Raw genomic sequence first — 19329 nt, 5'->3', positions numbered from 1 at the left:
GACAAGGTCACCACGAAACCCTTCCAGTTTGGTTCAGGGGATCCCAGAGAAGGGAGACTCCCAAAACCCGAACGAACACGGCCTCTGGGGTGAGTGGAGGACGCAACGTATCAAAAGCACGCCGGCCTCACAGTCTGGGTCAGGGGGGATCTGCCATGGGTGGTCAGGGCGGACAGGGAGAAGTGACCGGGAGGGACATCAGTCATTCCAGGCCTGCAGGGAGCCTGCAGGAGAGACGAAACGGACAAGATAAAAGAAACTCGATTTAGGGACCTCGCTCCCTGCCTCGCTGGTGAACAGGTATTTTCTCGGGTCCCTGGGGGGCAATCACCAGGAGACCAAGGACGTGAGGGACGGGAAACTGGCTTCCTCTGGAGACAGCGGATCAGTGGACGGAGGCTAGGGAGTTTCCGGCTGCAGAGCCAGAGTGTAGTGAATTCGAGGGCACAAAACACACTTGGGGTTCCAGGGGAGCGAGAAGGGTCCATGTGGAAAAGGAACCACCGAGGCTCGGCCGGGTGTCGTCGGCGTCACCGGGGCTGGGGAGTGAGAAGGAGGCAGGACCCAGTGTCACCTGTGGACACGGTGGCGTTCGGCTCCAGGTGCTGAGCGGCAAACATCGGCACGCGCTCTCGGGACGTCAGGGCGGCGGCCTCGGAGTTGGTCTAATCTCGCCCACATGTCCTCCTTTCCCAGACGTGGCCCTGCCTGGGACAGTGGCCAGAGACAGCCAGAGCGGGTGACAGGAGAGAGCCCCATGCTCCCCCCACGTGGCGGGCGGGAAGCCTACTGCATCCACACATTAGCTCTACGTGCTCGGTCATTCTCTTGTTGACCACCACTCTCTGTGATCCTCGGCTAACGGCCCTCCTGAGTGCCAGCCAGCAGACTGGGGGGCACCGCCCACTCCCCTAGACCCTGCCGGGGAGCAGGCGCAAGGCAGGGCTTGGTTTCAGGCACCCCCTTGGCAGTCTCCATGGTCCTCCGCCCTCACTATCCCCATTCTGGGGGGCACTGCTCTGGGGCTCAACGCCTGACCCCCCACTCCAGCTGGGTTCAGGGGAACTGACACCAGCCCCGGTGGGACCCGAGTTGGCCACAGCCAGTGGGGTAGAGGGGAGTTATCTAGGGGCGCCCTGGCCAGTTTTGCTCAGTGGTTAGAGCATCGGCCTGTGGACCAGAGTCCCGGGTTCGGTTCCCGCTAAGGGCACGTACCTCGGTTGCAGTTTGTCCCCAGCCCCTGCTGGGGTTGTGTGGGTGGCAGCCACTCGATGTGTCTCTCTCACATCGATGTTTCTCTCTCTCTCTTCCCCCTTTTCTCCCTCCCGCTCTATCTGAAGATGAATGCAAAAATGTCCTCGGGTGAGGATAAAAAGAAAAGAAAGAACTCTAGGGGCAACCCACCTAGGGTTGGCATCTGTCTCTACCACTTAGCAGCTGTATCAACTCAGGCAAGTCCCTTAGTGCCCTGTGCCGCAAATTCCCCATCCGTAAGTGGAGACAGCTGTGTCCCTGGCACCCACAGCCCCAGAACGCCTGCCCTTCCAGGGACGACCGAAATCAGCTGACAACAGCTTCTGTCTGGCCCTGCCCTCGATAGCCCAGACACCACCCTTCATCCAGAACTGCCCAAAACGCCCTGAGACAAGTCTGGGCCGTTTGTAACACCGCCTGGTTTTACAGATGTGGGAACAGGCTGCCTGGGGGAAGCGGTGCAGCCCAGGTCGCAGAACTGCAGAGAAAGAGCAAGTGTGCACGGTGTGGCCCCAAGCCCCGCTCACGACCCACAGCCACGCAGGTGCCCACGCTCAGCATCTTCTACCCTCCTGGCCCCACCCAGACACACCCCTGCACAGTCCCGACGGAAGCTTCCCCGGTCATCAGGTCTGCAGACATCTAACTCCGCTGACAGACGGCTGCACACCCAGATCCTGCTCCCTTGGAATTCGCCCTGAGTTTACCTGCCGACCGGACTCGGTGGAAACGTGGACGTGTGTCTGAACAGCTCTGGGGGGAATTCCAACCAGCAAAGGGGTGGTGCGCAGCCCTCGGGGGGCCGTCCAACCACGCCCACTGTGGCCTCCTGGGGCGCTCCAGCCTGCCTCTGATTGGCGTCACACTCGCACCCTAAACCAGGGGCGTCTGCACTGCCTTGTATGGCAAGACTGGAGAAGGCCAAGCATTTGTGCAGCGGGTCGAACGTGTGAGCTGGGTCACAAATCACCCACAGCCTCTGATGAAGGGCCGCACTTGCTTACGATTCACTTCTCTGGACACGTAACTTCGAGAAGGTCCAAAGCCATGCGTGCGTAGCGTCCCTCTCACCTGTGTCTCGGGACCGTTCTCACGCAGGACAAGGGACAGATGACAGCGCAGGTGGCAGGAGCTGTGGCATCTCCCAGTGGCCCGCCTGCCGCGCACTGGGCACAGCCCCTCATTCCTGCGTACCTTTTCCCGTTGGTTCGTTTGTTTGTTTTTATCCTCGCCCGAGGGCATTTTTCCACTTTTGTTCAGACAGAGAGGGAAGGAGGGAGAGAGAGAAAAACATCGACGTGAAAGGGACACATCGAGTGGCTGCCACCCGCACGACCCCAACCAGGGCCGGGGACAAACTGCAACCTTTTGGCTCAGCAGTTAGAGCGTCAGCCTGCGGTTCGGAGAGACCCGGGTTCGGTTCCCGCTAGGGGCATGTACCTCGGTTGCAGTTTGTCCTCGGCCCCGGTTGGTCATGCGGGTGGCAGCCACTCGATGTGTCCCTTTCACGTCGATGTTTCTCTCTCTCTCTCTCTTCCTCTCTCTCCCTCCCGCTCTATCTGAACAAAAAACGGGAACATGTCCTCGGGTGAGGATAAATAAATAAATAAATAAAGTGTCCAAGTCAAAGGTTTTTAGTACATTCGTAGAGTTCTGAAACCATCCCCGTTTTAGAACATTTTTCCGTCACCCCAAAAGGAAACCCCATATCCAGTACATTCCTGACTTAACCGTAGTGGAGATTGTACAGCGTGAAGGCTTCATGCCCTGAGAACGTGGCCTGATGTGAACCTCATTTATCACGTCATTGAGGGCCTGAGACCAGCCAGGTGTAAACCACACAGCCAGCCACCAGCCACCCCTCAACTTTATAGGACGTCCTTGCCCAGGGCTCTTAACGTGGGGTCCAGAAGAGGCCTGCCCGTCCCTGACAGCGTGAGGAAGGTGGGGTGCGTGTGTGTACGTGGGGCTTCTAATACGGAGAAATCCACAGCTTCCATCGCTGTCCTGGCCCCAGGTCCCGTAAACAGGTGATTAGTTCTCCGAGGACAGAAACCACGTCCTGTACGTGGATGAACCCCCTGCAGCACGCAGCACCTTGGGGGCAAGGGGAGGACACAGGAGAGTCTTGATTCGCACTTCTCTAGGTATTCCTTCAGCGGCCAACGAGGCGACTGTCACAGTGCCCCCTAAAGGATAGCACAGCAACAACAACTAACATATACTGGGCTCTTTCCATGGGCCAGACGCTCTGCTCCACGCTCCACGCGAACTCGCCTGTTTAATCTGGCTAATGATGCCCAGATGAGGGCATTAAGGCTCAGATGGGCAGATACGTCAAGTAAGTTGCCCAAGATGCACAGGTGTAAGTGACAGAGCCAGCGTTTGAACTCGGGCCGTCTGGTCCAAGGACGCACACTCTTCACCGCGCACCCAGACCAGCAAAGAGCATGATGGGCGTCGGGGAGAGGCAGCAGCGCAGGCACCGGGTCGGACGGCTCCTGAGCAGGGAGAGGCGTATGAGGAGAGCACCAAGGAGATGAGTGGCCTTCGTTGTGCGTTTCCATGTGACCCCCCAGCAGAGTGGTGTTGCAATGTGACTGTCCCATTTATCTGCGTCATAATATCAGTGCCACATATCAGTGCTTTGCATAGGATGTTTGCCCATATATCCCTTCTTTTATTGATGATTGATTTTTGTTATTCCTCCCCCCAGGATATTTTTCCATTGGTTTTTAGAGAGAGTGGAAGGCAGGGAGAGAGGGAGGGAGGGAGAGAGAGAGAGAGAAACATTGATGTGAGAGAGACATCAATTGGGTGCCTCCCACATGACCCCGACCAGGGCTGGGATCGAACCTGCAACCCAAGTACGTGCCCTTGACTAGGAATCAAACCCGCAACCCTTCGGTCCATGGGCCGACGCTCTAACCACGGAGCCAAACCATCCAGGGTATATACCCTTTTCTTGGGGACTGCAATGTTTGCTGCCATACATAGATGTCCGAGGACCCAAGAAAGGTCACGAGGGTGCCAGGTGGAAGGAATGTCAATAGACAGGCCCAGGTCCTGAGTTCTGGACCTGACCCAGCTCTCACCCACGAGGTCTTGGTCAGAATTCCCCTCCACGCCGCACACCCCTCCTGTCACCCACAGGATGACCCAGTTAGACCCAAGCCACCCATCCCTTCCACCATAGCTCTGGGCTCCCTGCCACGTGCCAGGCGTGGTTCCGGGTGCTGGGGCGACAGCAGGGACCCTCACAAAGACCCTGCTCTGTGGGAGTCCACATCCTCCTGGGGGACAGAGCATAAACAACTGAACAGCCCTGGCCGGTTTGGCTCAGTGTCGCTGACGTTCTCTCCTGGGGCACATCGCACAGTTGGCACGATGGTGCCCAGATCAGAACACCCGCCTCTCCTCACCCCATCACACGCCCACACGGGTCCGATCGGGGCTGGCCTCTCCGCTGAAGACCACACGTACGTTGGCTTAGGACACAGACAAACGACTTAACGAGGCCTCTAGAGCATCTGGGGGGAGAGCAAGCACCTGAACACGACAGCGATCCCACCACGACAGCTAAGGGATTAGATGAAATATTTCTGCCGCTGGACTCTTGCATCCTATATTCTTGGAAATAAGTGGGTCACAGGCTAATGCTAAGAAATCTTTTATAATAAAGATATTCAGGTTGTAATGTAACGAGTGTTACAGCGTGTGACCTGAATAGCAAAAGACACTAAACCGGTTTTTGCAACAGAGCCGTCTGCGAATGGCTAGTGCGAAGTCCCCGGGGAAAATAGCCTCCCTCTCCCTCTCTCTCTCCCTCCCTCTCTCTCCCTTTCTCTCTCTCTCTCTCTCTCTCCTGCAAAGATCCCTGCCCCTCCCATGAAGAGCTCTTACTACGAAAACTAGACACAGAGACAAAACAGGTCCAGGGTGTAGGAAAGTACATGGCAGTCAGAGTCCAAGGGATCCGAGGCCAAGTCCTGGGTGTCCCACCAGGACGTCCAAGCCTCAGTGATCTCATCTATGAAATGGGCACAGCAGAACCCGACCTTCGGTCCCTGGGAGGAGTGAGGTCGTAGTTGCAAAGGCACCTGGGCACCTCGTAAGTTTGTAACCAGCGTGAGCCTCTCTCCTTTTTTAAAAAATATTTTTCTTTATTGATTTGAGAGAGAGAGGAAATGAGAGGGAGAGAGAGAAACATCGATGAGAGAGAACATCAACTGGCCGCCTCCTGCAGGCCCCCCACTGGGGATTGGGCCCACAACCTGGGCATGTGCCCTGACCGGGAATCGAACCAGCGACCTCTTGATGCAGGGGTCCACGCTCAACCACTGAGCCACACTGGCTGGGCGCATGAGGATAGTTTTTTACTTATTATCAGACAGAATGGGAGGGAGGGAGAGAGAGAGGCAGAGAGAAACACTGATGTGATAGAGCCACATCGATTGGTTGCCTCCCGCACGACCCGACCAGGGCCTCCTGTCCGTATTCAAGGAAGGCACCGGAGACTGCAGATACGAGAATCCCTGTCCCCAGAGAGAAGGGCTGCTGTGCAGGACAGAAGTCCGGCTTTTCCAGAACAAACTGGCGGCTGCCTGCCCCTCCCCCACCAGTAACAACAACAACTAGTGTCATCGTTAGCGTTCGCCACATCTGCGCTCTGACTGTTCACCGGCCCTGGGCTAAGTGCACCTGTGCCTCCTGTCATTCAGCCCTGACCACATCCCACCCCTGAGACAGGCACCATGATGACGATGGAGACGCCCATGTCACAGGTGAGCAACTAGCTATCCCAAGTGTCCGTTTGGAAAATCCTTAAGAATCCTTAATGCAAAATTCTTAGAATCAGGGAAAGGATCTGAGGGTCAAGAACAGTCCAGTCTATGTCCAGCTGGTGTGGCTCAGTGGTTGAGCATTGACCCATGTACCAGGGGGTCCCGGTTTGATTCCCGGTCAGGGCACATGCCCAGGTTGTGGGCCCGATCCCCAGTGGGGGGCGTGCAGGAGGCGGCCAATCAATGTTCTCTCTCATCGATCTTTCTCTCTCTCTCTCCCTCTCCCTTCCTCTCTCTCTAAAATCAATAAAGAAAAAAAAATTAAAAAATAAAAAAGATGCCCTGGCCGGTTTGGCTCAGCGGTTAGAGCATCGGCCTGCGGTCCGGAGAGACCCGGGTTCGGTTCCCGCTAAGGGCATGTACCTCGGTTGCAGTTTGTCCCCGGCCCTGGTTGGTCGTGTGGGTGGCAGCCACTCGATGTGTCCCTTTCACGTCGATGTTTCTCTCTCTCTCTCTTCCTCTCTCTCCCTCCCACTGTATCTGTGCAAAAAATGGAAAAATGTCCTCGGGTGAGGATAAAAATAAAAAATAAATAAATAAAAAAGAATAGTTCAATCTCTCCAAAAGGACTTCCCTTGATGTATATGAACCGACAATGCACTTTTTCATGTACAATAAAACCGAAACTGTCGAGAGGGGATGGTCAGTCCCCCATGAACCTCGCAGCGGGACCCAACTCTGTGGACCACAGCTCGGTCCCAGCTCCACCCCGCTGGTTCCGGGTCAGGTACAGAGGGTGACAGTGACTCACATTACAGCAGCTCTGGGACGGGGCCAGGGGAGCCCAGCAGAACCACTTGGGTAACTGACATCAGCGCAGGGGCCATGACTTCACTCCCTGCTTCTGACTCTGCGCAGAGAAGACTCCCTGTCACCTTCCCAGGGGGAGGAGAGAGCCGCCCGCCCTGCGGGTTTGGCAATCAGAGCCCAGTGAGCGCTCCCTGTGATTGCTCAGCTGGAGCCTGAAGACTTGCAAATGCGTTTCGGGGACAGAAATAGAAGGTGCTGCCGGAGCGGAGGAACCGGCCCGCCTGCCAGGAGAGACAGTCCCGGAGCTGCGGGAAACCCCATGCCCGGGTGGCGGGCCTGTCCTGACGAATGGGGAAAGCTCAGAAAGAAACCCATCGAGGGAGTCATGCCGACTCCTCCACCTCTCGACTCTCCTCCCCGGGCGCCCCCCACCCCCAGGGCCTGCCGGAGCCCCCCAGCCAGGTGCTGACCTTTCGCACCACGCTGAGCGCCCCCCTCACCCCCGATGCGCAGCCGGGCCCAAACTGCGGGTTTGCGGCCAGTCACCCGTCTTTCTCGCTCGTGACCTCCTTGCAACCTGAGCAAGTGCTTGGGCAGGAGGTGGCCAATGCGTCCCGGGAGAAGACAGGGCCCAAGGTCACAGGCAGGCTTCCTGGTACATCAGAGCCTGACCCCAAAGCCTTGGGAAGCTTGCAAAGCCCACCAGCCTGTCACCACCCAGCAGATGGCAGATCATCCCCAAAGAAACGGTGGGCCGCAGCCTCAAGGGTAAGTCAAAGACATTCCCGTACACCCAACGTCTCACAGACACCTGTCCCCGGATGCAGCCCTGCCCCCTCTCCTGTGGCCCTGAAGTGTGAGAGCGGCAGGCGACACAGTGTCCTAGGAGGCTTGGGGCACGAACACCCAGCCACGGTCCAAAGGGGACAGGGCTTCTCCCACACGGAGAGCCCCTCTCCCCCCATATGACCCTGGAGGACACGGGCACCCCACATGCCACCTTCTGCCCACGGCCGTCTCGTTCGGCCCGTGAGAGGTTTTACTTTCAGTTGCCAGGGTTTAAAACCTGAGAGGTTCCATTAGACCTCCAGCTCCTCTTGGAGAAAAAATAAATAAATCGAGTCTGGCAGCAGGAGGCCCGGCCCCACACGGCAGCAGCCAGCTGGGGCGGCTTCGTGGCTGCTCCTTCAGGGGCTCCGGGGTCCTCCCGGCACCGTCCCACCTGGTCCGCTGCAGGCGTTTAGCTCTGCGACCTCTGTGTGACTCGGTGCGAAAAGGGAGGCTTCTCGGAGGTCAGAAGCTTCCTCCCCTGGGATTCTGCGCATCGAGCCTCAGATCCCCGATAAAATAAACACCTGCAGCATCTGGCCCCGGCCTGCAGCTGCAGAGCACGCACATCGGGAAGGCTCAGGGGGGGCGGGGCTGGGGCTCCAGGAGCCAGCGCAGAGGGGAGGCCGCGGTCCCCCACCGCCGACGCACCGGGCCGTGAGCAGTGGCCATGCAATGTGCTGTTTCCAGAGGAATGAAGGAAAGTTCAGCACAAGGCAGGGGCGGCCACAACTGATAAAAAAAATACATGCATATTTATCAAGTGCACACTACGTGCTTGGGAAAACACGGAGGCCGGGGTGTGAGGCCAGGACCCCCCACAGTTCTCTGTGGTCTCTTCCCTTCCTTTCCCTCCCTCGCTGCCTCTTCCCCAGTGTCCCTTAGGCGCTCGTCCGCTCCCTGTGAGACGCCCACCCAGCCGGCTGCCCTTCCGTCGCGAATGCAAAGTGCCTCTGTCACAAAGCTCTCAGGTGGGCCGAGGAAAGACTCATCTGAAAACCATTCTGACGTTTTCCTCCCAAACACACGAGACCCCTCCACCCGGTTCCTGTGGCATCTCTGCTCCTGGGGAACGTGCTTAGTGGTGTCCATGATGGCCGCCGTCCCTGGAGGAGGGCCGGCCGGACAGTGAGCACCCCAGGGGTGCAGCAGGCTGGCGTTCCCTCCGATCACCCATCCCAGGGTCCCTTTCAAGCCCACCGTCTCGCCAGGCAGGGGTGGTCCTCCCATCGAATCCCTGTCTTCAGCCCAGAGCTGGGCTTGCAGGGGAAGCTCCAAGGTCATGGGTGTCTGCCCCACAGGTGCAGCCAGAGCCAACAGGCGGCCCTGCAGCGCCCACAGGGCGGGGAGGGGAGCGGAGGGGGGGAGGAGAGACAGCCGCCCTGGCCAGGCCATGTGACCTTCAGCTTGTCCCAAAGCTGTGTGACCTATGGTGGTGTCCCCACTCCCCTGGGCTGCTCTCCACTGAACCCAGAGTCTATTCGGACACGGCATCTGGGCTGGCCCTGCGCTCCGTCACCCCCCAACCCCCAGCCCGACACACACATTCACTTATGGACCCGCAAACGCTCTAGAAGTCTAGTGGCCACATCCTATAAGAACGGAATTTCTTACATTTACATTCCCATAAAATTGCAAACTTTTCATGAAAAACGAACAAACTTGGGAGTCAGGACCCCCTCTGACCCCGGGTACTTAGCTGTTCCTTCGGACAGGAACCTTGGCAGCGAGTCCAAACCCCTCACTTTAAGAGGCACAATCCGAGGCCCAGAGAAGGTGAGGGCCTTGCCCCGGGCACACAGCTTCGCTGCCCAGGACTCTCCTGCCACGAGCTGCCCGGCCCCCGCCCCCTGCACCCAGGACCCGGCTCTACTCACATATAGCGCAAGTGGGGGTTCTTGGCAAAGGCTCTGGGCTGGATGCTCCGAAGTCCTGAGTTCTTGATGGTCCTGGAGACGGAGACACAGGGTCAGCGGGGCTTAGGGGGCAGCGGGACACCTGCTCTGGGCTGGGCCTGGCAAGAGGTCAGGCCCTGCAGCCGCCCTGGTGAACGGAATCCGTCTCCTCTCCGTCGGTCCCTGGGCAGTGTGACGGGCTGCCGAGTGAGGGGTGTCTGCGCTCGCGCCCCAGTGAGACCCGGGGGTGGCCTCCATGTGAGGGGGCAGTGCTGGCAGCTGTCCTCCACCCAGACTGGCAGATGCATGAGAACGGGGCTCCCCTCGGTGCCTCCTCTCTCACCCCAAATCCCCCACAGCCACTAGCACTGAAGTCCAGAGGAGGCGGCTGGGGAATTTCATGCTCGGGGGCCGTGGTCCGAGCAGAGGGCTGAGGAGACAGCGCCAGCCTGGAGCCCTGGTTGGGACGCTGCCTGGACCCCTGACCTGCAGGGTGAGAGTCCCTGCAGGCCCCTTGCTCTCGAGGCCCAGGGGACACGTGGGAGAGGGACGAGCTGGCCTCTCCAGCCCCCCATTCCCCGAGTGGGCGGTACCACCTTTACTCACAGAGGAGCCCCCAGAAAGGGCAGCCGGGGGCCGTGCCGCCCGTGGCCTCCCCCAGCCCAGGCGGGCAGATGGGCAGCCCCCAGAGCCCCCCGCGCCCAGCGCACTCACAGCTTCTGCAGGCCGGTGTAGAGTTCCATGTCCACGGCGTGGAGCGTGTGCAGGCCCCGCCAGTTCTCGATGTGTCTGCGGGAGGGAAGGCAGGGCAGGGTCAGCCGAGGGGCCGCGGGAAAGGCGCCGGCTTGGGAGCCACAGAGACCGGGGTTTGAATCCTGCATCGGCCCCCGTGAGCTGGGCCTCCGCCAAGTCAGCCAACAGCCCCGAGCCTCAGTGTCCCCTGAGGGCACTGACGGGGGCGGCGTCTGCCACCCCCACTCCCTCAGCTCCAGAAAGACTCTTCCCTTGGAATCTTGAAACCCAACCCCCGTTGGTCTCCATGACTCGGTTCCCTTCTGCTCCCTCTCCCTCCTTTTGCTTTTTAGGATTTCCCAAGGATGGGCTTGTTTCCTTAGTTCGGGCTATAAATAGAACAGAAAGGGCTTGTTTAAATAAGGGGGAGTGTCAGTAGGCGTGGCCTCCGGGGTCACCAGGGTCCAGGCGCTGACGCCCCACCAGGGCGACCACAACTCAATCCCCCTGGAGTTCAAGGACACCATGGCCCCGGCCGACACGGCTCCGAGGGTTTACGGTTCGAGTCCCCGTCGGGGCACACGCCCAGGGTTGCGGGCTCCATCCCAGGAGGGGGCGTGCAGGAGGCAGCCGATGGATGCTTCTCTCTCTCTCCCTCTCCCTTCCTCTGTCTCTAAAATCAATAAAATCATATTTTGTAAAAAGGAATCGTATTTAAAGAAAAAAAACCACCAAGGCTTCATTTGGCAGAGCAAGTCCACAAAGACGGAGAAGATGACTGTGGGACCAGGGAGGCTCCAGGCAGCCGTGGAATGTGACCGAGGAGCCTACGCCGGGTCCATCTCTGTGGCTCCAGCAGCCAGTGGCTCCGAGCAAGGGCTCCGACCTCCGTGGGCTCCCGTGTCCCCCCCGCGGCAGGGGAGGGTGGAGTTTCCTTCTGATCAGAAACCTCTCCCGGTAGGACTTTCTCCCCAGAGGCCTCGTGTGCGAGGGGCGAGCATGCCTCGTTCACTCGGGAACAATGAATCCGTCTTCTCGGATGTACTCGTCAAAGGTGTGAATCACCGCTAACCGGTGCCTTTTCCCACAGAAAAGGGGAAAGGGAACCAGCACTATGTCACCCGGCGGATAATTCTAGCCCAAACCAAAGGAACTCGGAAGTTCCGTCAGCAAGGGGGGGCTTGTCGTGGGTACGGCTTTGATTTCTGTAAGTTTGGGTCTTTGGGTGTGTTTTTATTTTTATCGATTGGTTTTAGAGAGAGGGGAGGGGAGGAAGGGAGAGAGAAACACGCGTGTTCCGCTCACGCATCATTGGCTGCTTCTTGCATGTGCCCTGACCAGGGATTGAACCCGCAACCTTAGCGCATCGGGAAGACGCTCTAAGCGATGGAGCCGCCTGGCCAGGGCCGCGGGGGTTTGATGATGACAGTGCCAGGTGCTCTGACATGCCTCAGGAATCTTGGCCAGTGTCCACTCCCCCCCCACCCTCCCTCCTTTGTCCGACTCGCCCATCAGTGGCCCCCGGGACTAAGCACCCTCTTAGCAAGAAGTGCAGGGAGGTGACAGCTCACCCTGGGGCACTCGGGCCGCAGAAGTGGGGGCCGCCTTCCCCAGACGTCTCCTCCCTGGCCCCCCACGCCCCCGGCTCTGCCATCTGCCACCAAGTGCAGCCGAGCCAGAAGGGCTGCCGGGCGGCGGCCGGGGCCTCGGGAGGCGTTTCGGAGCCGCACGGTGACAAGATGTGCTGAGCTCCCGTTTTGTCGCACATTCTCCCGGGGCGCCTGGTGAGCAGCCAGACACACTGGCATCTGCTGGGGACATGGACCAGGTGGCCCGCTCGGTACTGCATTCCAGAGCCAAAGTCTTCTCTTGGAAGCCTCCCGGCCGTGGGCAGTGTACCTGACCAGGGACCCTCGCTCCACGCCAGGGGAGAGGAAAGGCGCCCCTCCCCCCAGTATATTCCCGGGGACACCGGTTCGGGTCACTAGCAAGCAGCTCTGAGTGTTCCCGCAGGTGACCGTTCGTCCACAGGGCCCAGCTTCAGACGAGCAAGCAGATGTCCGTCAGTTGTTTAAATAAATGAAATCGTCTTCATTAGCCCACGTTAGAACTCCATAAATGTGTGTGGGTCACGGCTGGGTTATCAATCCTCACTGCTTCCTAGCAGTCCCCCTTGTCACCACAGTGACCCGGCCCCGCCGACGGGCACACTCACAGACGTGCAGGGAGCGAACCGGCTGCTCGGGGCCAGGGGCTCCCCCAGGTCCGCAGAACAGGGCCCCTGCTTCCTCCGTGGGCTCTCAGTTTCCCTACACTGAGGACAGGGGTCTTACGGACCCAGTGTGGTTCGGGGGCAGAGTCTGGAGCTGGGTCAGCACACGAGAGCCCAAGGGCCCGACCCAGCCCGCAGCCTGCTTTTTTGTCAGCCTGAGAGCTAACAGGTTTTCCATTTTAAAAAATATCAAAAGTAGTCCAGCCAGTGTGGCTCAGTGATTGAGCATCGACCCCTGCACCAAGAGGGCGCCGGTTCGATTCCCGGTCAGGACACATGCCCAGGTTGTGGGCCCGATCCCCAGTGGGGGGCGTGCAGGAGGCGGCCAATCAATGTTCTCACTCATTGATGTTTCTATCTCTCTTTCCCTCTCCCTTCCTCTCTCTCTAAAATTAGTAAAGAGAAAAAAAAATTTTTTAAATACATCAAAAGTAGAATCCTACTTTGTGACACGTAAAAAGTATCTGAGATTCAAACCTCCTTGTAAATACCCGTGCATTTTCTGTCGTCTCTGGACACTTCCGCACTAAACGAGGCCTCTGAGTAGGGGCAGCAGAGACACCCCCAAAATACTGGCGGTGGCCCTACCGCTACCTGGATCATGTCCCCTGCCCAGGTCGCTCCACCTGCCCGAGCCTCCGTGTCCTCGTCGGTCGAACGGGAGTCATAAAATACCTCCACCGCAGGAACGGGAGGGTGGCCAGCGCCGTGACCGCAGGTCCCCGGGAGGAGCTGGCCGCGGTGACCCTCCTAACCTTGTGCCTTACAGAACAGCCCCTTCTCCGTCTTCAAGCTAAACCAGCATCACGGTTCTCCTGGAAGCTGTCACTTCTCGGCAAGCATTGATAACAACGCCACGCACAGGAGGGTGGCGGGGTCGTCAACCTGCCATTCCTGATCTCGGGGAAGCTGCCGCAGCAGAGATTATAAACGGGTCCGGGGGTGCACAGACGGCGGCTCGGAGCGGGCTCCCAGGGACGGGCAGGGCCGCGAAGGCACCGCCTGACGTCTGCGATGCACGGGCAGGGCGTCTGCCACGTCCTCCAGCATCTCACCACTGGGTCCCAGCCCTGGGGGTCAGCTAGGGTGATGTGCCGGGCGCACGGTGCCGTGAGGGGGGCCGGGAGTTCGCGGGAGCAGAGGCAGACTCGCAACGCGCAAGGAGTAAGTAAGATGGAGCGAGAGCAAGCTCGGGCTGCCTGTGCCCGCGGTGAGTGACAGGTGGCCTGGCAGGGTGCGGTGACCAGGGACGTCGCCTCTTTCTGTGCTTTTCTGGGCTGTCCAGGTCGTCTTCCTCAAGCATTTATTTTGTCATTTGGGGAAAAAAAAAATCAATAAGCGTCATTTTTAAAGGAAGGTTAGGCCGTCACGGGTCGCCTGTTCCAGCAGTACAGGCTGCCGCAGCCCGGCCTGCGGAGGCCCCCAGCTAAGTAAACTGTTTCCACGGAGGTTCTCAGCCTCAGATCCGGCCCCCCAGGGGACACGGGGCAAGGCGGGGACATTTCCGATGGCCGCCACTACGGGGAGCGGACTGGTACCAGCATCTAGCGGGTGGAGGCCACGCGTGCACCTGAACATGTCAAAATGCACAGGGCAGGTCCCCCAGCAATGAATGATCACCCCAGGAGGCCCTGGCACCAAGGCTGGGAACCCTGCTGTAGTTTACGGGGTGGGGCAAAAGCAGGCTTACCATTGTGAGTACGGGAAACAGAGTTCACTCTCGCATTCTTATTTATTAATCACTGTATTGTTTTCCATACGAACAACTGTGAACCTACGTTGGCCCCCCCACTCCGTAGAAGGCTTCCGCCACGGCCACAGAAGGGAGAGTTCCGTGGCTCGAAACAGCCACAATCTGGAACGTGACTGCTTCGCGGCGAAGTCTAAGGCGCCCCGGCCAAGACCAAAGAGCCGGCCTCCGGGTCACCGAGTCCAGGTGTGAGGGGAAAATCAAAAGCCCTGGCAGCTGGACCCTCTTGCATCAAGGGCCTTGCATGAGGAGAAATGAGGGTCCCTGACCCCCTGGACCGTGGCTCGACCCAGGCGACACAGCCCGGACACAACAGTGGGAGCCTTTCCCTCGGCTACACCCTCATCTTCACGCAGGGAAACAGGACAGGCTCCATCCAGAGAGAGCGGGGGCCCCGGCCCTGCCCTCCCCCGGCCCTTCCTGACAGCCCAGAATCCCGACTCGTCCCCAGCTGATGAGCAGCCCTGTTCCAGAGGCAGAGGAAGCGGGGCTCAACCCCTGACGACGTCGATCTCCGGGGTCAGAGCTGAGCAGACTTGGGGCTGCGCCTCGCAAAAACCTCGGTGAGGCTGAGACGAACCCCCATCCTCAGAGACCGTGTTGCTGCTGGGGGACCTGGGTGTGGCAGAGCAGGGGACCACCCAGGTGCACAACCATCGGGAAGGAAGCCACGCCCAGTGAGCCCCGTGAACAGCACCCGGTTCTGGAGCGGGTACACCCAAACCGCAGACAGGGGCGCCACACCCACGTGGGGTGGGCGAGGGCCCGGTGAGATAGCAGTGGACACGTCGGTGGAACACACAAAGTTGTGCGAGAATAAACCCGACCACGCGGCTGCACCAGCTTTCTACCCCGCGTGCCTCCAGCCAAGATGGAAATGAACCGGCAGTCTCCAGGCAGACTCAGATGGCGCAGACGGTGTGACCCATATTTTAATTAAAAACACGTCGTGCGGCTACGTGTGAGCTGTTTATAATGCCAACAGTTGAGTCCTATACGTTCAATAAAAAGGGAACAAGGCTGCTGGGAAGGCCCATGAAAGGGGCCAGGGACCCGACACCTGACAGAATTTCCCTTGTCACCTGGGGACTCGCCAAGACAAGGGATCGGCCGGTGGGACAAGAGCTCTGGTCCTTCCTGCAGGACCAGCAGTCCCTCTCTCTCCTCCCTCGCCATCAGATCTCTGCCACTAACGGGCTTCTCTTACCCACATTTTCCAGGCGACTCAATTCAAACGCCAAACCCTGGGAACTTCAACCTCCTTGCTGGGCGTTTCTTTGCTCGCCCCTGAAATGCATCACGCACCCCCCTTGACTTTTTGAGCAGAGCAGCAGAACGTGACTTCCATTGTCTTGGTCCCGGATGACCCTAACCAACCTAGCCTGCTGAGCCGGAAACGGTGGCACCCTCAGAATGCCTGCCCCCCCGAGCGGGCCCTACCCAGACGTGATTCCTGAACTCTAGCGATCACTGCACCCCTTTTCGGTGGTGTTCTGGCTCCTTCTTTGCAATCAGATGGTGGGCCATCGCCCCTAGAACACCTGCCTGGAGGGCCCCCCCCACTTCCCAGGCGCTAAGACCAGTCTGCTCTGTGGCCCCTGGCAGCACGGAGGTTAAGGGCAGGCGTCCTGGAGGTGGGCTGAGAGGCGGGCTGACCTGGGGAAGACCCCACAGCTCTGAACCCAGAAGCCCACTGCTGCCGGGCCGGTCACCCTCCCCCAGTCCTCAGTTTCCCCCGGGAAACGCAGCTGTGGTGAGCGTGGGCGGAGGCGGCGCCTCGGGCCCCCTTCGGTGCTGATTGACAGCACCAGAGTCAGGAATGGCCGGTTCCCTCGTGCGGCTGGAATTCTGAGCTGAGTCAGAGTGAAGAGACGCTGAATGAGGATGTAAGAGAAGCGAAAAGAGACACACACGCGCAGACACCCCCGGGCACGCGCAGCTACGCTCTGCCCTCGTTGGTTAGCACCCCCTTTCTGATTAAGTGAGGTTGCCAGGTAAGCCAAGTCTTCCTGGAGGGACGGCTGTCACTCAGAGCTCCCTGGCGGCGCCCCTAACACGCCGTCCCGTGCAGCCGTTCCTGGGGGTGCGCCCTGGCAGGAGTTTTTGTATGTGAGTACTCCACCCTCCCACATGGAACACAAGAGCTTTGGGCAACGAGGCTGTGGACAGGTGCCCCTTCTCTCCAGACTGTTCCCCATCAAACCTGAGGCTCCCCCGACTTCACACCTAAATCCTGTTCTAAGACAGGGACCCAAAGTGAAGGATGGAGGTGGGCACCTGGGAAAGGCAGCCTGGACTTCTCTCTCCTGAATAACCAGTCAGCACTGGAGCACACACGCACGCGTGCGCGCACACGCCACAATGTGCCGTGCATTTGACTTCGCAGCCTTGTGGGGCGATGAGGAAATTGATTTGTTATCCAGGCATATTATGTCTAGTGATCCAGACAGAAGCATTAGCTTTCAATTATCTGATATGTTTAGCATTGTAAACAAACCGTCTGGAGCAACAGGCACCAAGGAGGCTGGGGAGAAGCCACGTCAGATCACACCGGCCAAGTCACCCGGCTCTGCCTCCCTTGACAGCTGCCAGAGGGTCCTAGATGCCCGGGGAGCTGGGCCCCAGAGCCGGGGAGACTTCCTGAGCTGACACACCGGCCTGTACGTGAGCACACCGCTCCGTGAGCATCTGCACACCAAGGATCACGGTGAACCGGCCCCGCGTCTGCGAACCCCCGGGACTGCAGAAAGGAACATTCAGATTGTGCAGCGAACAGATGGAAGACAACGGCATCTGTGCCGGCTTCCTGATCGGTTCCAAAGCTCCCGCCGGGAGCGGGGAAGGTTTGGGTGCACACCTGTGCTCTTCGCGGGCTGAGATGCCCTGTCTCCCAACAGAGACGAGATCAAGGGCGCACCCCCTCCTCTCCCTCAAAGACCTAACTTCCAGGATCAACATGTCATCTGGGACTCAGCCAGTCCACGGCTCGGCCCCCATGCTGTGACCAGACTAGCCCACCCCTCTCTGGTCTCTCAGTTCCTCTCCATCTGCCCCACTGCCATCTGAGCGAACAGACACGAGTGGGCGACCCGGGCGGGCACACAGGGACACGCCAGGTAGCCACCACCTCACACCTGTGCACACCCACCCCTGCTAACTGGGCTCCCTGCATCCACTCTCTTCCAACAATCTACACCACAGTAATCACCCCCTCCCCGGCTTAGAGCCCTTGAACCACTTCCTGGACTCTCACAACAAAATCCAAACGCCATGACCTGGTCCCCAGGTCCTGCACGAGCTGGCTGCTCACTGTCTCCATGGTCCCTCCTGCCGGAACCTGCCCCTTGTTCTCTGGGCCCGGGTCCTGCTCTTTAGATACGCTAGGCTTGTTCCCAACCAGAACACTCTTCCCGGCTCCTTGTAGTCCCCCGGCTTCGCTCCAAGGTCACCTTCTCAGAGAAGCTGCCCCCACCCCCGTGGGAGCGCCCTCCCCTCCCCCCTCCAGCTGTGCCCTGGCACCAGCCCTGTTCATGTCCTTCACAGCCCTTAACAACCATGTGTAATTGTCTTATCTGATTATTTGCTGCGGTGTTTGTCATCAGCGTCTGCGCACTGGGCTGCCCGTGACGCACGGGGACGGGGATCGCGTCTGCCTTGCCCAGCACGTGTTCACCTCCGGAGAAGGTACCCCGGTTAAGCACACACCATGCTCAACACCTGCCTGGTCCTCGCCTGGTCCCCCTGAGCAGCCCCGAGCCCTGGTCAGACCCACAGACACCTTGAACTTGATATCAGAGAAGGGATGGGGCCCAGGGCACAGCATTCCACACCCCAACCGGGGAGTCACTGCAGAGCCCAGCCACGAGGGGACCCCAGAGGTCGTGGAAGACGCCTGGGCCAGGTCTCAAGGCTGTTGCTCACCCTCGGCGTCAGGAGTGGGAGGTGGGCAAACGTGGGAAGAGGGGAGATGGCCGTGCCCTTGGCACGTCTGTTCCAAGGTCCCTCCACCAGGTAGCAGTTCTTGAGGGCACTGACCAGGGGTCTGTGCCTCCAGGGTCACGGGAGCGCTCACGACGTCTGAGTCAGGGAGAGAGCCAGCGAGCCCCAAAGTGACCAACAGCAGGACTTCGGGGTTCAGCACTCTATCAGCAAACCAAGCGGCCTCTCCCCTGCCCTCAGTCCCTCTCGCCTTCCCTCCCTTCTCTGTACCCTCACTCTCTCTCTGCCAGATGTTCCCATACACACACAAACAAACACATTCTAGGACAGCCCTTTTTATTCATTTATTTTTGGTTAATCCTCACCCGAGAATTTTTTTTTTTTTATCCTCACCCGAGGACATTTTATTTTTTGCATTTATCCTCAGATAGAGCGGGGGGGGGGGGGACATCGATGTGAGAGAGACACATTGACTGGTTGCCTCCCACATGACCCCAATCGGGGGACCAGGGACAAACTGCAACTGAGGTACATGCCCTTAACTGGAACCGAACCTGGGCCTCTGTGGTCTGCAGGCCAACACTCTAACTGTTGAGCCAAACCGACCAGGGCCCGAGAATATTTTGTTCATTGGTTTTTAGAGAGAGAATGGAAGGGGAGGGAGAGGGAAGGAGAGAGAGAGAAATACCGATGTGAGAGAGGGACAATGACCAGTTGCCTCTTGCACATGCCTCAATGGGGCCGGGGATTGAACCTGCAACCTGGGTATATGCCCTTCACCAGGAATCAAACCCACAACCCTTTGGTGCTCAGGCTGACATTCTAACCACCAAGCAACACCGCCAGGGCTAGGACAGCCCATTTTAATATTTTTTAATTGATTTTAGACAGAGAGGAAGGGAGGAGAGAGACAGAAACATCGATGAGAGAGAACATCAATGGGCCGCCTCCAGCATGCCCCCCACTGGGGATCGGGCCCACAACCTAGGCATGTGTCCTGATCGGGAATCAAACCAGCGACCTCTTGGTGCAGGGTCGATGCTCAACCACTGAGCCACACAGGCC

General features: G+C 58.9%; 1 protein-coding gene across 1 annotated transcript in view; it reads right to left on the bottom strand.

Moving 5' to 3' along the window:
- The window catches only part of NTRK3 (neurotrophic receptor tyrosine kinase 3), a 315656-nt gene that overhangs the window by 248446 nt on the left and 47881 nt on the right, over window positions 1-19329 (bottom strand). The window contains exons 3-4 of the mRNA XM_036278049.1: window positions 10286-10360; window positions 9554-9625 (exon numbers count right to left, since the gene is read on the bottom strand). Of these exons, the coding sequence (XP_036133942.1) occupies window positions 9554-9625; window positions 10286-10360 (147 nt within the window). The remainder of the gene's footprint in view (window positions 1-9553; window positions 9626-10285; window positions 10361-19329) is intronic.

This window comes from Molossus molossus, unplaced genomic scaffold, assembly GCF_014108415.1.
Source record: "Molossus molossus isolate mMolMol1 unplaced genomic scaffold, mMolMol1.p scaffold_m16_p_24, whole genome shotgun sequence".
Lineage (NCBI taxonomy): Eukaryota > Metazoa > Chordata > Mammalia > Chiroptera > Molossidae > Molossus > Molossus molossus.
Note: the sequence above shows the minus strand (reverse complement) of the source record. Positions and strands in the feature narration are given on the sequence as shown.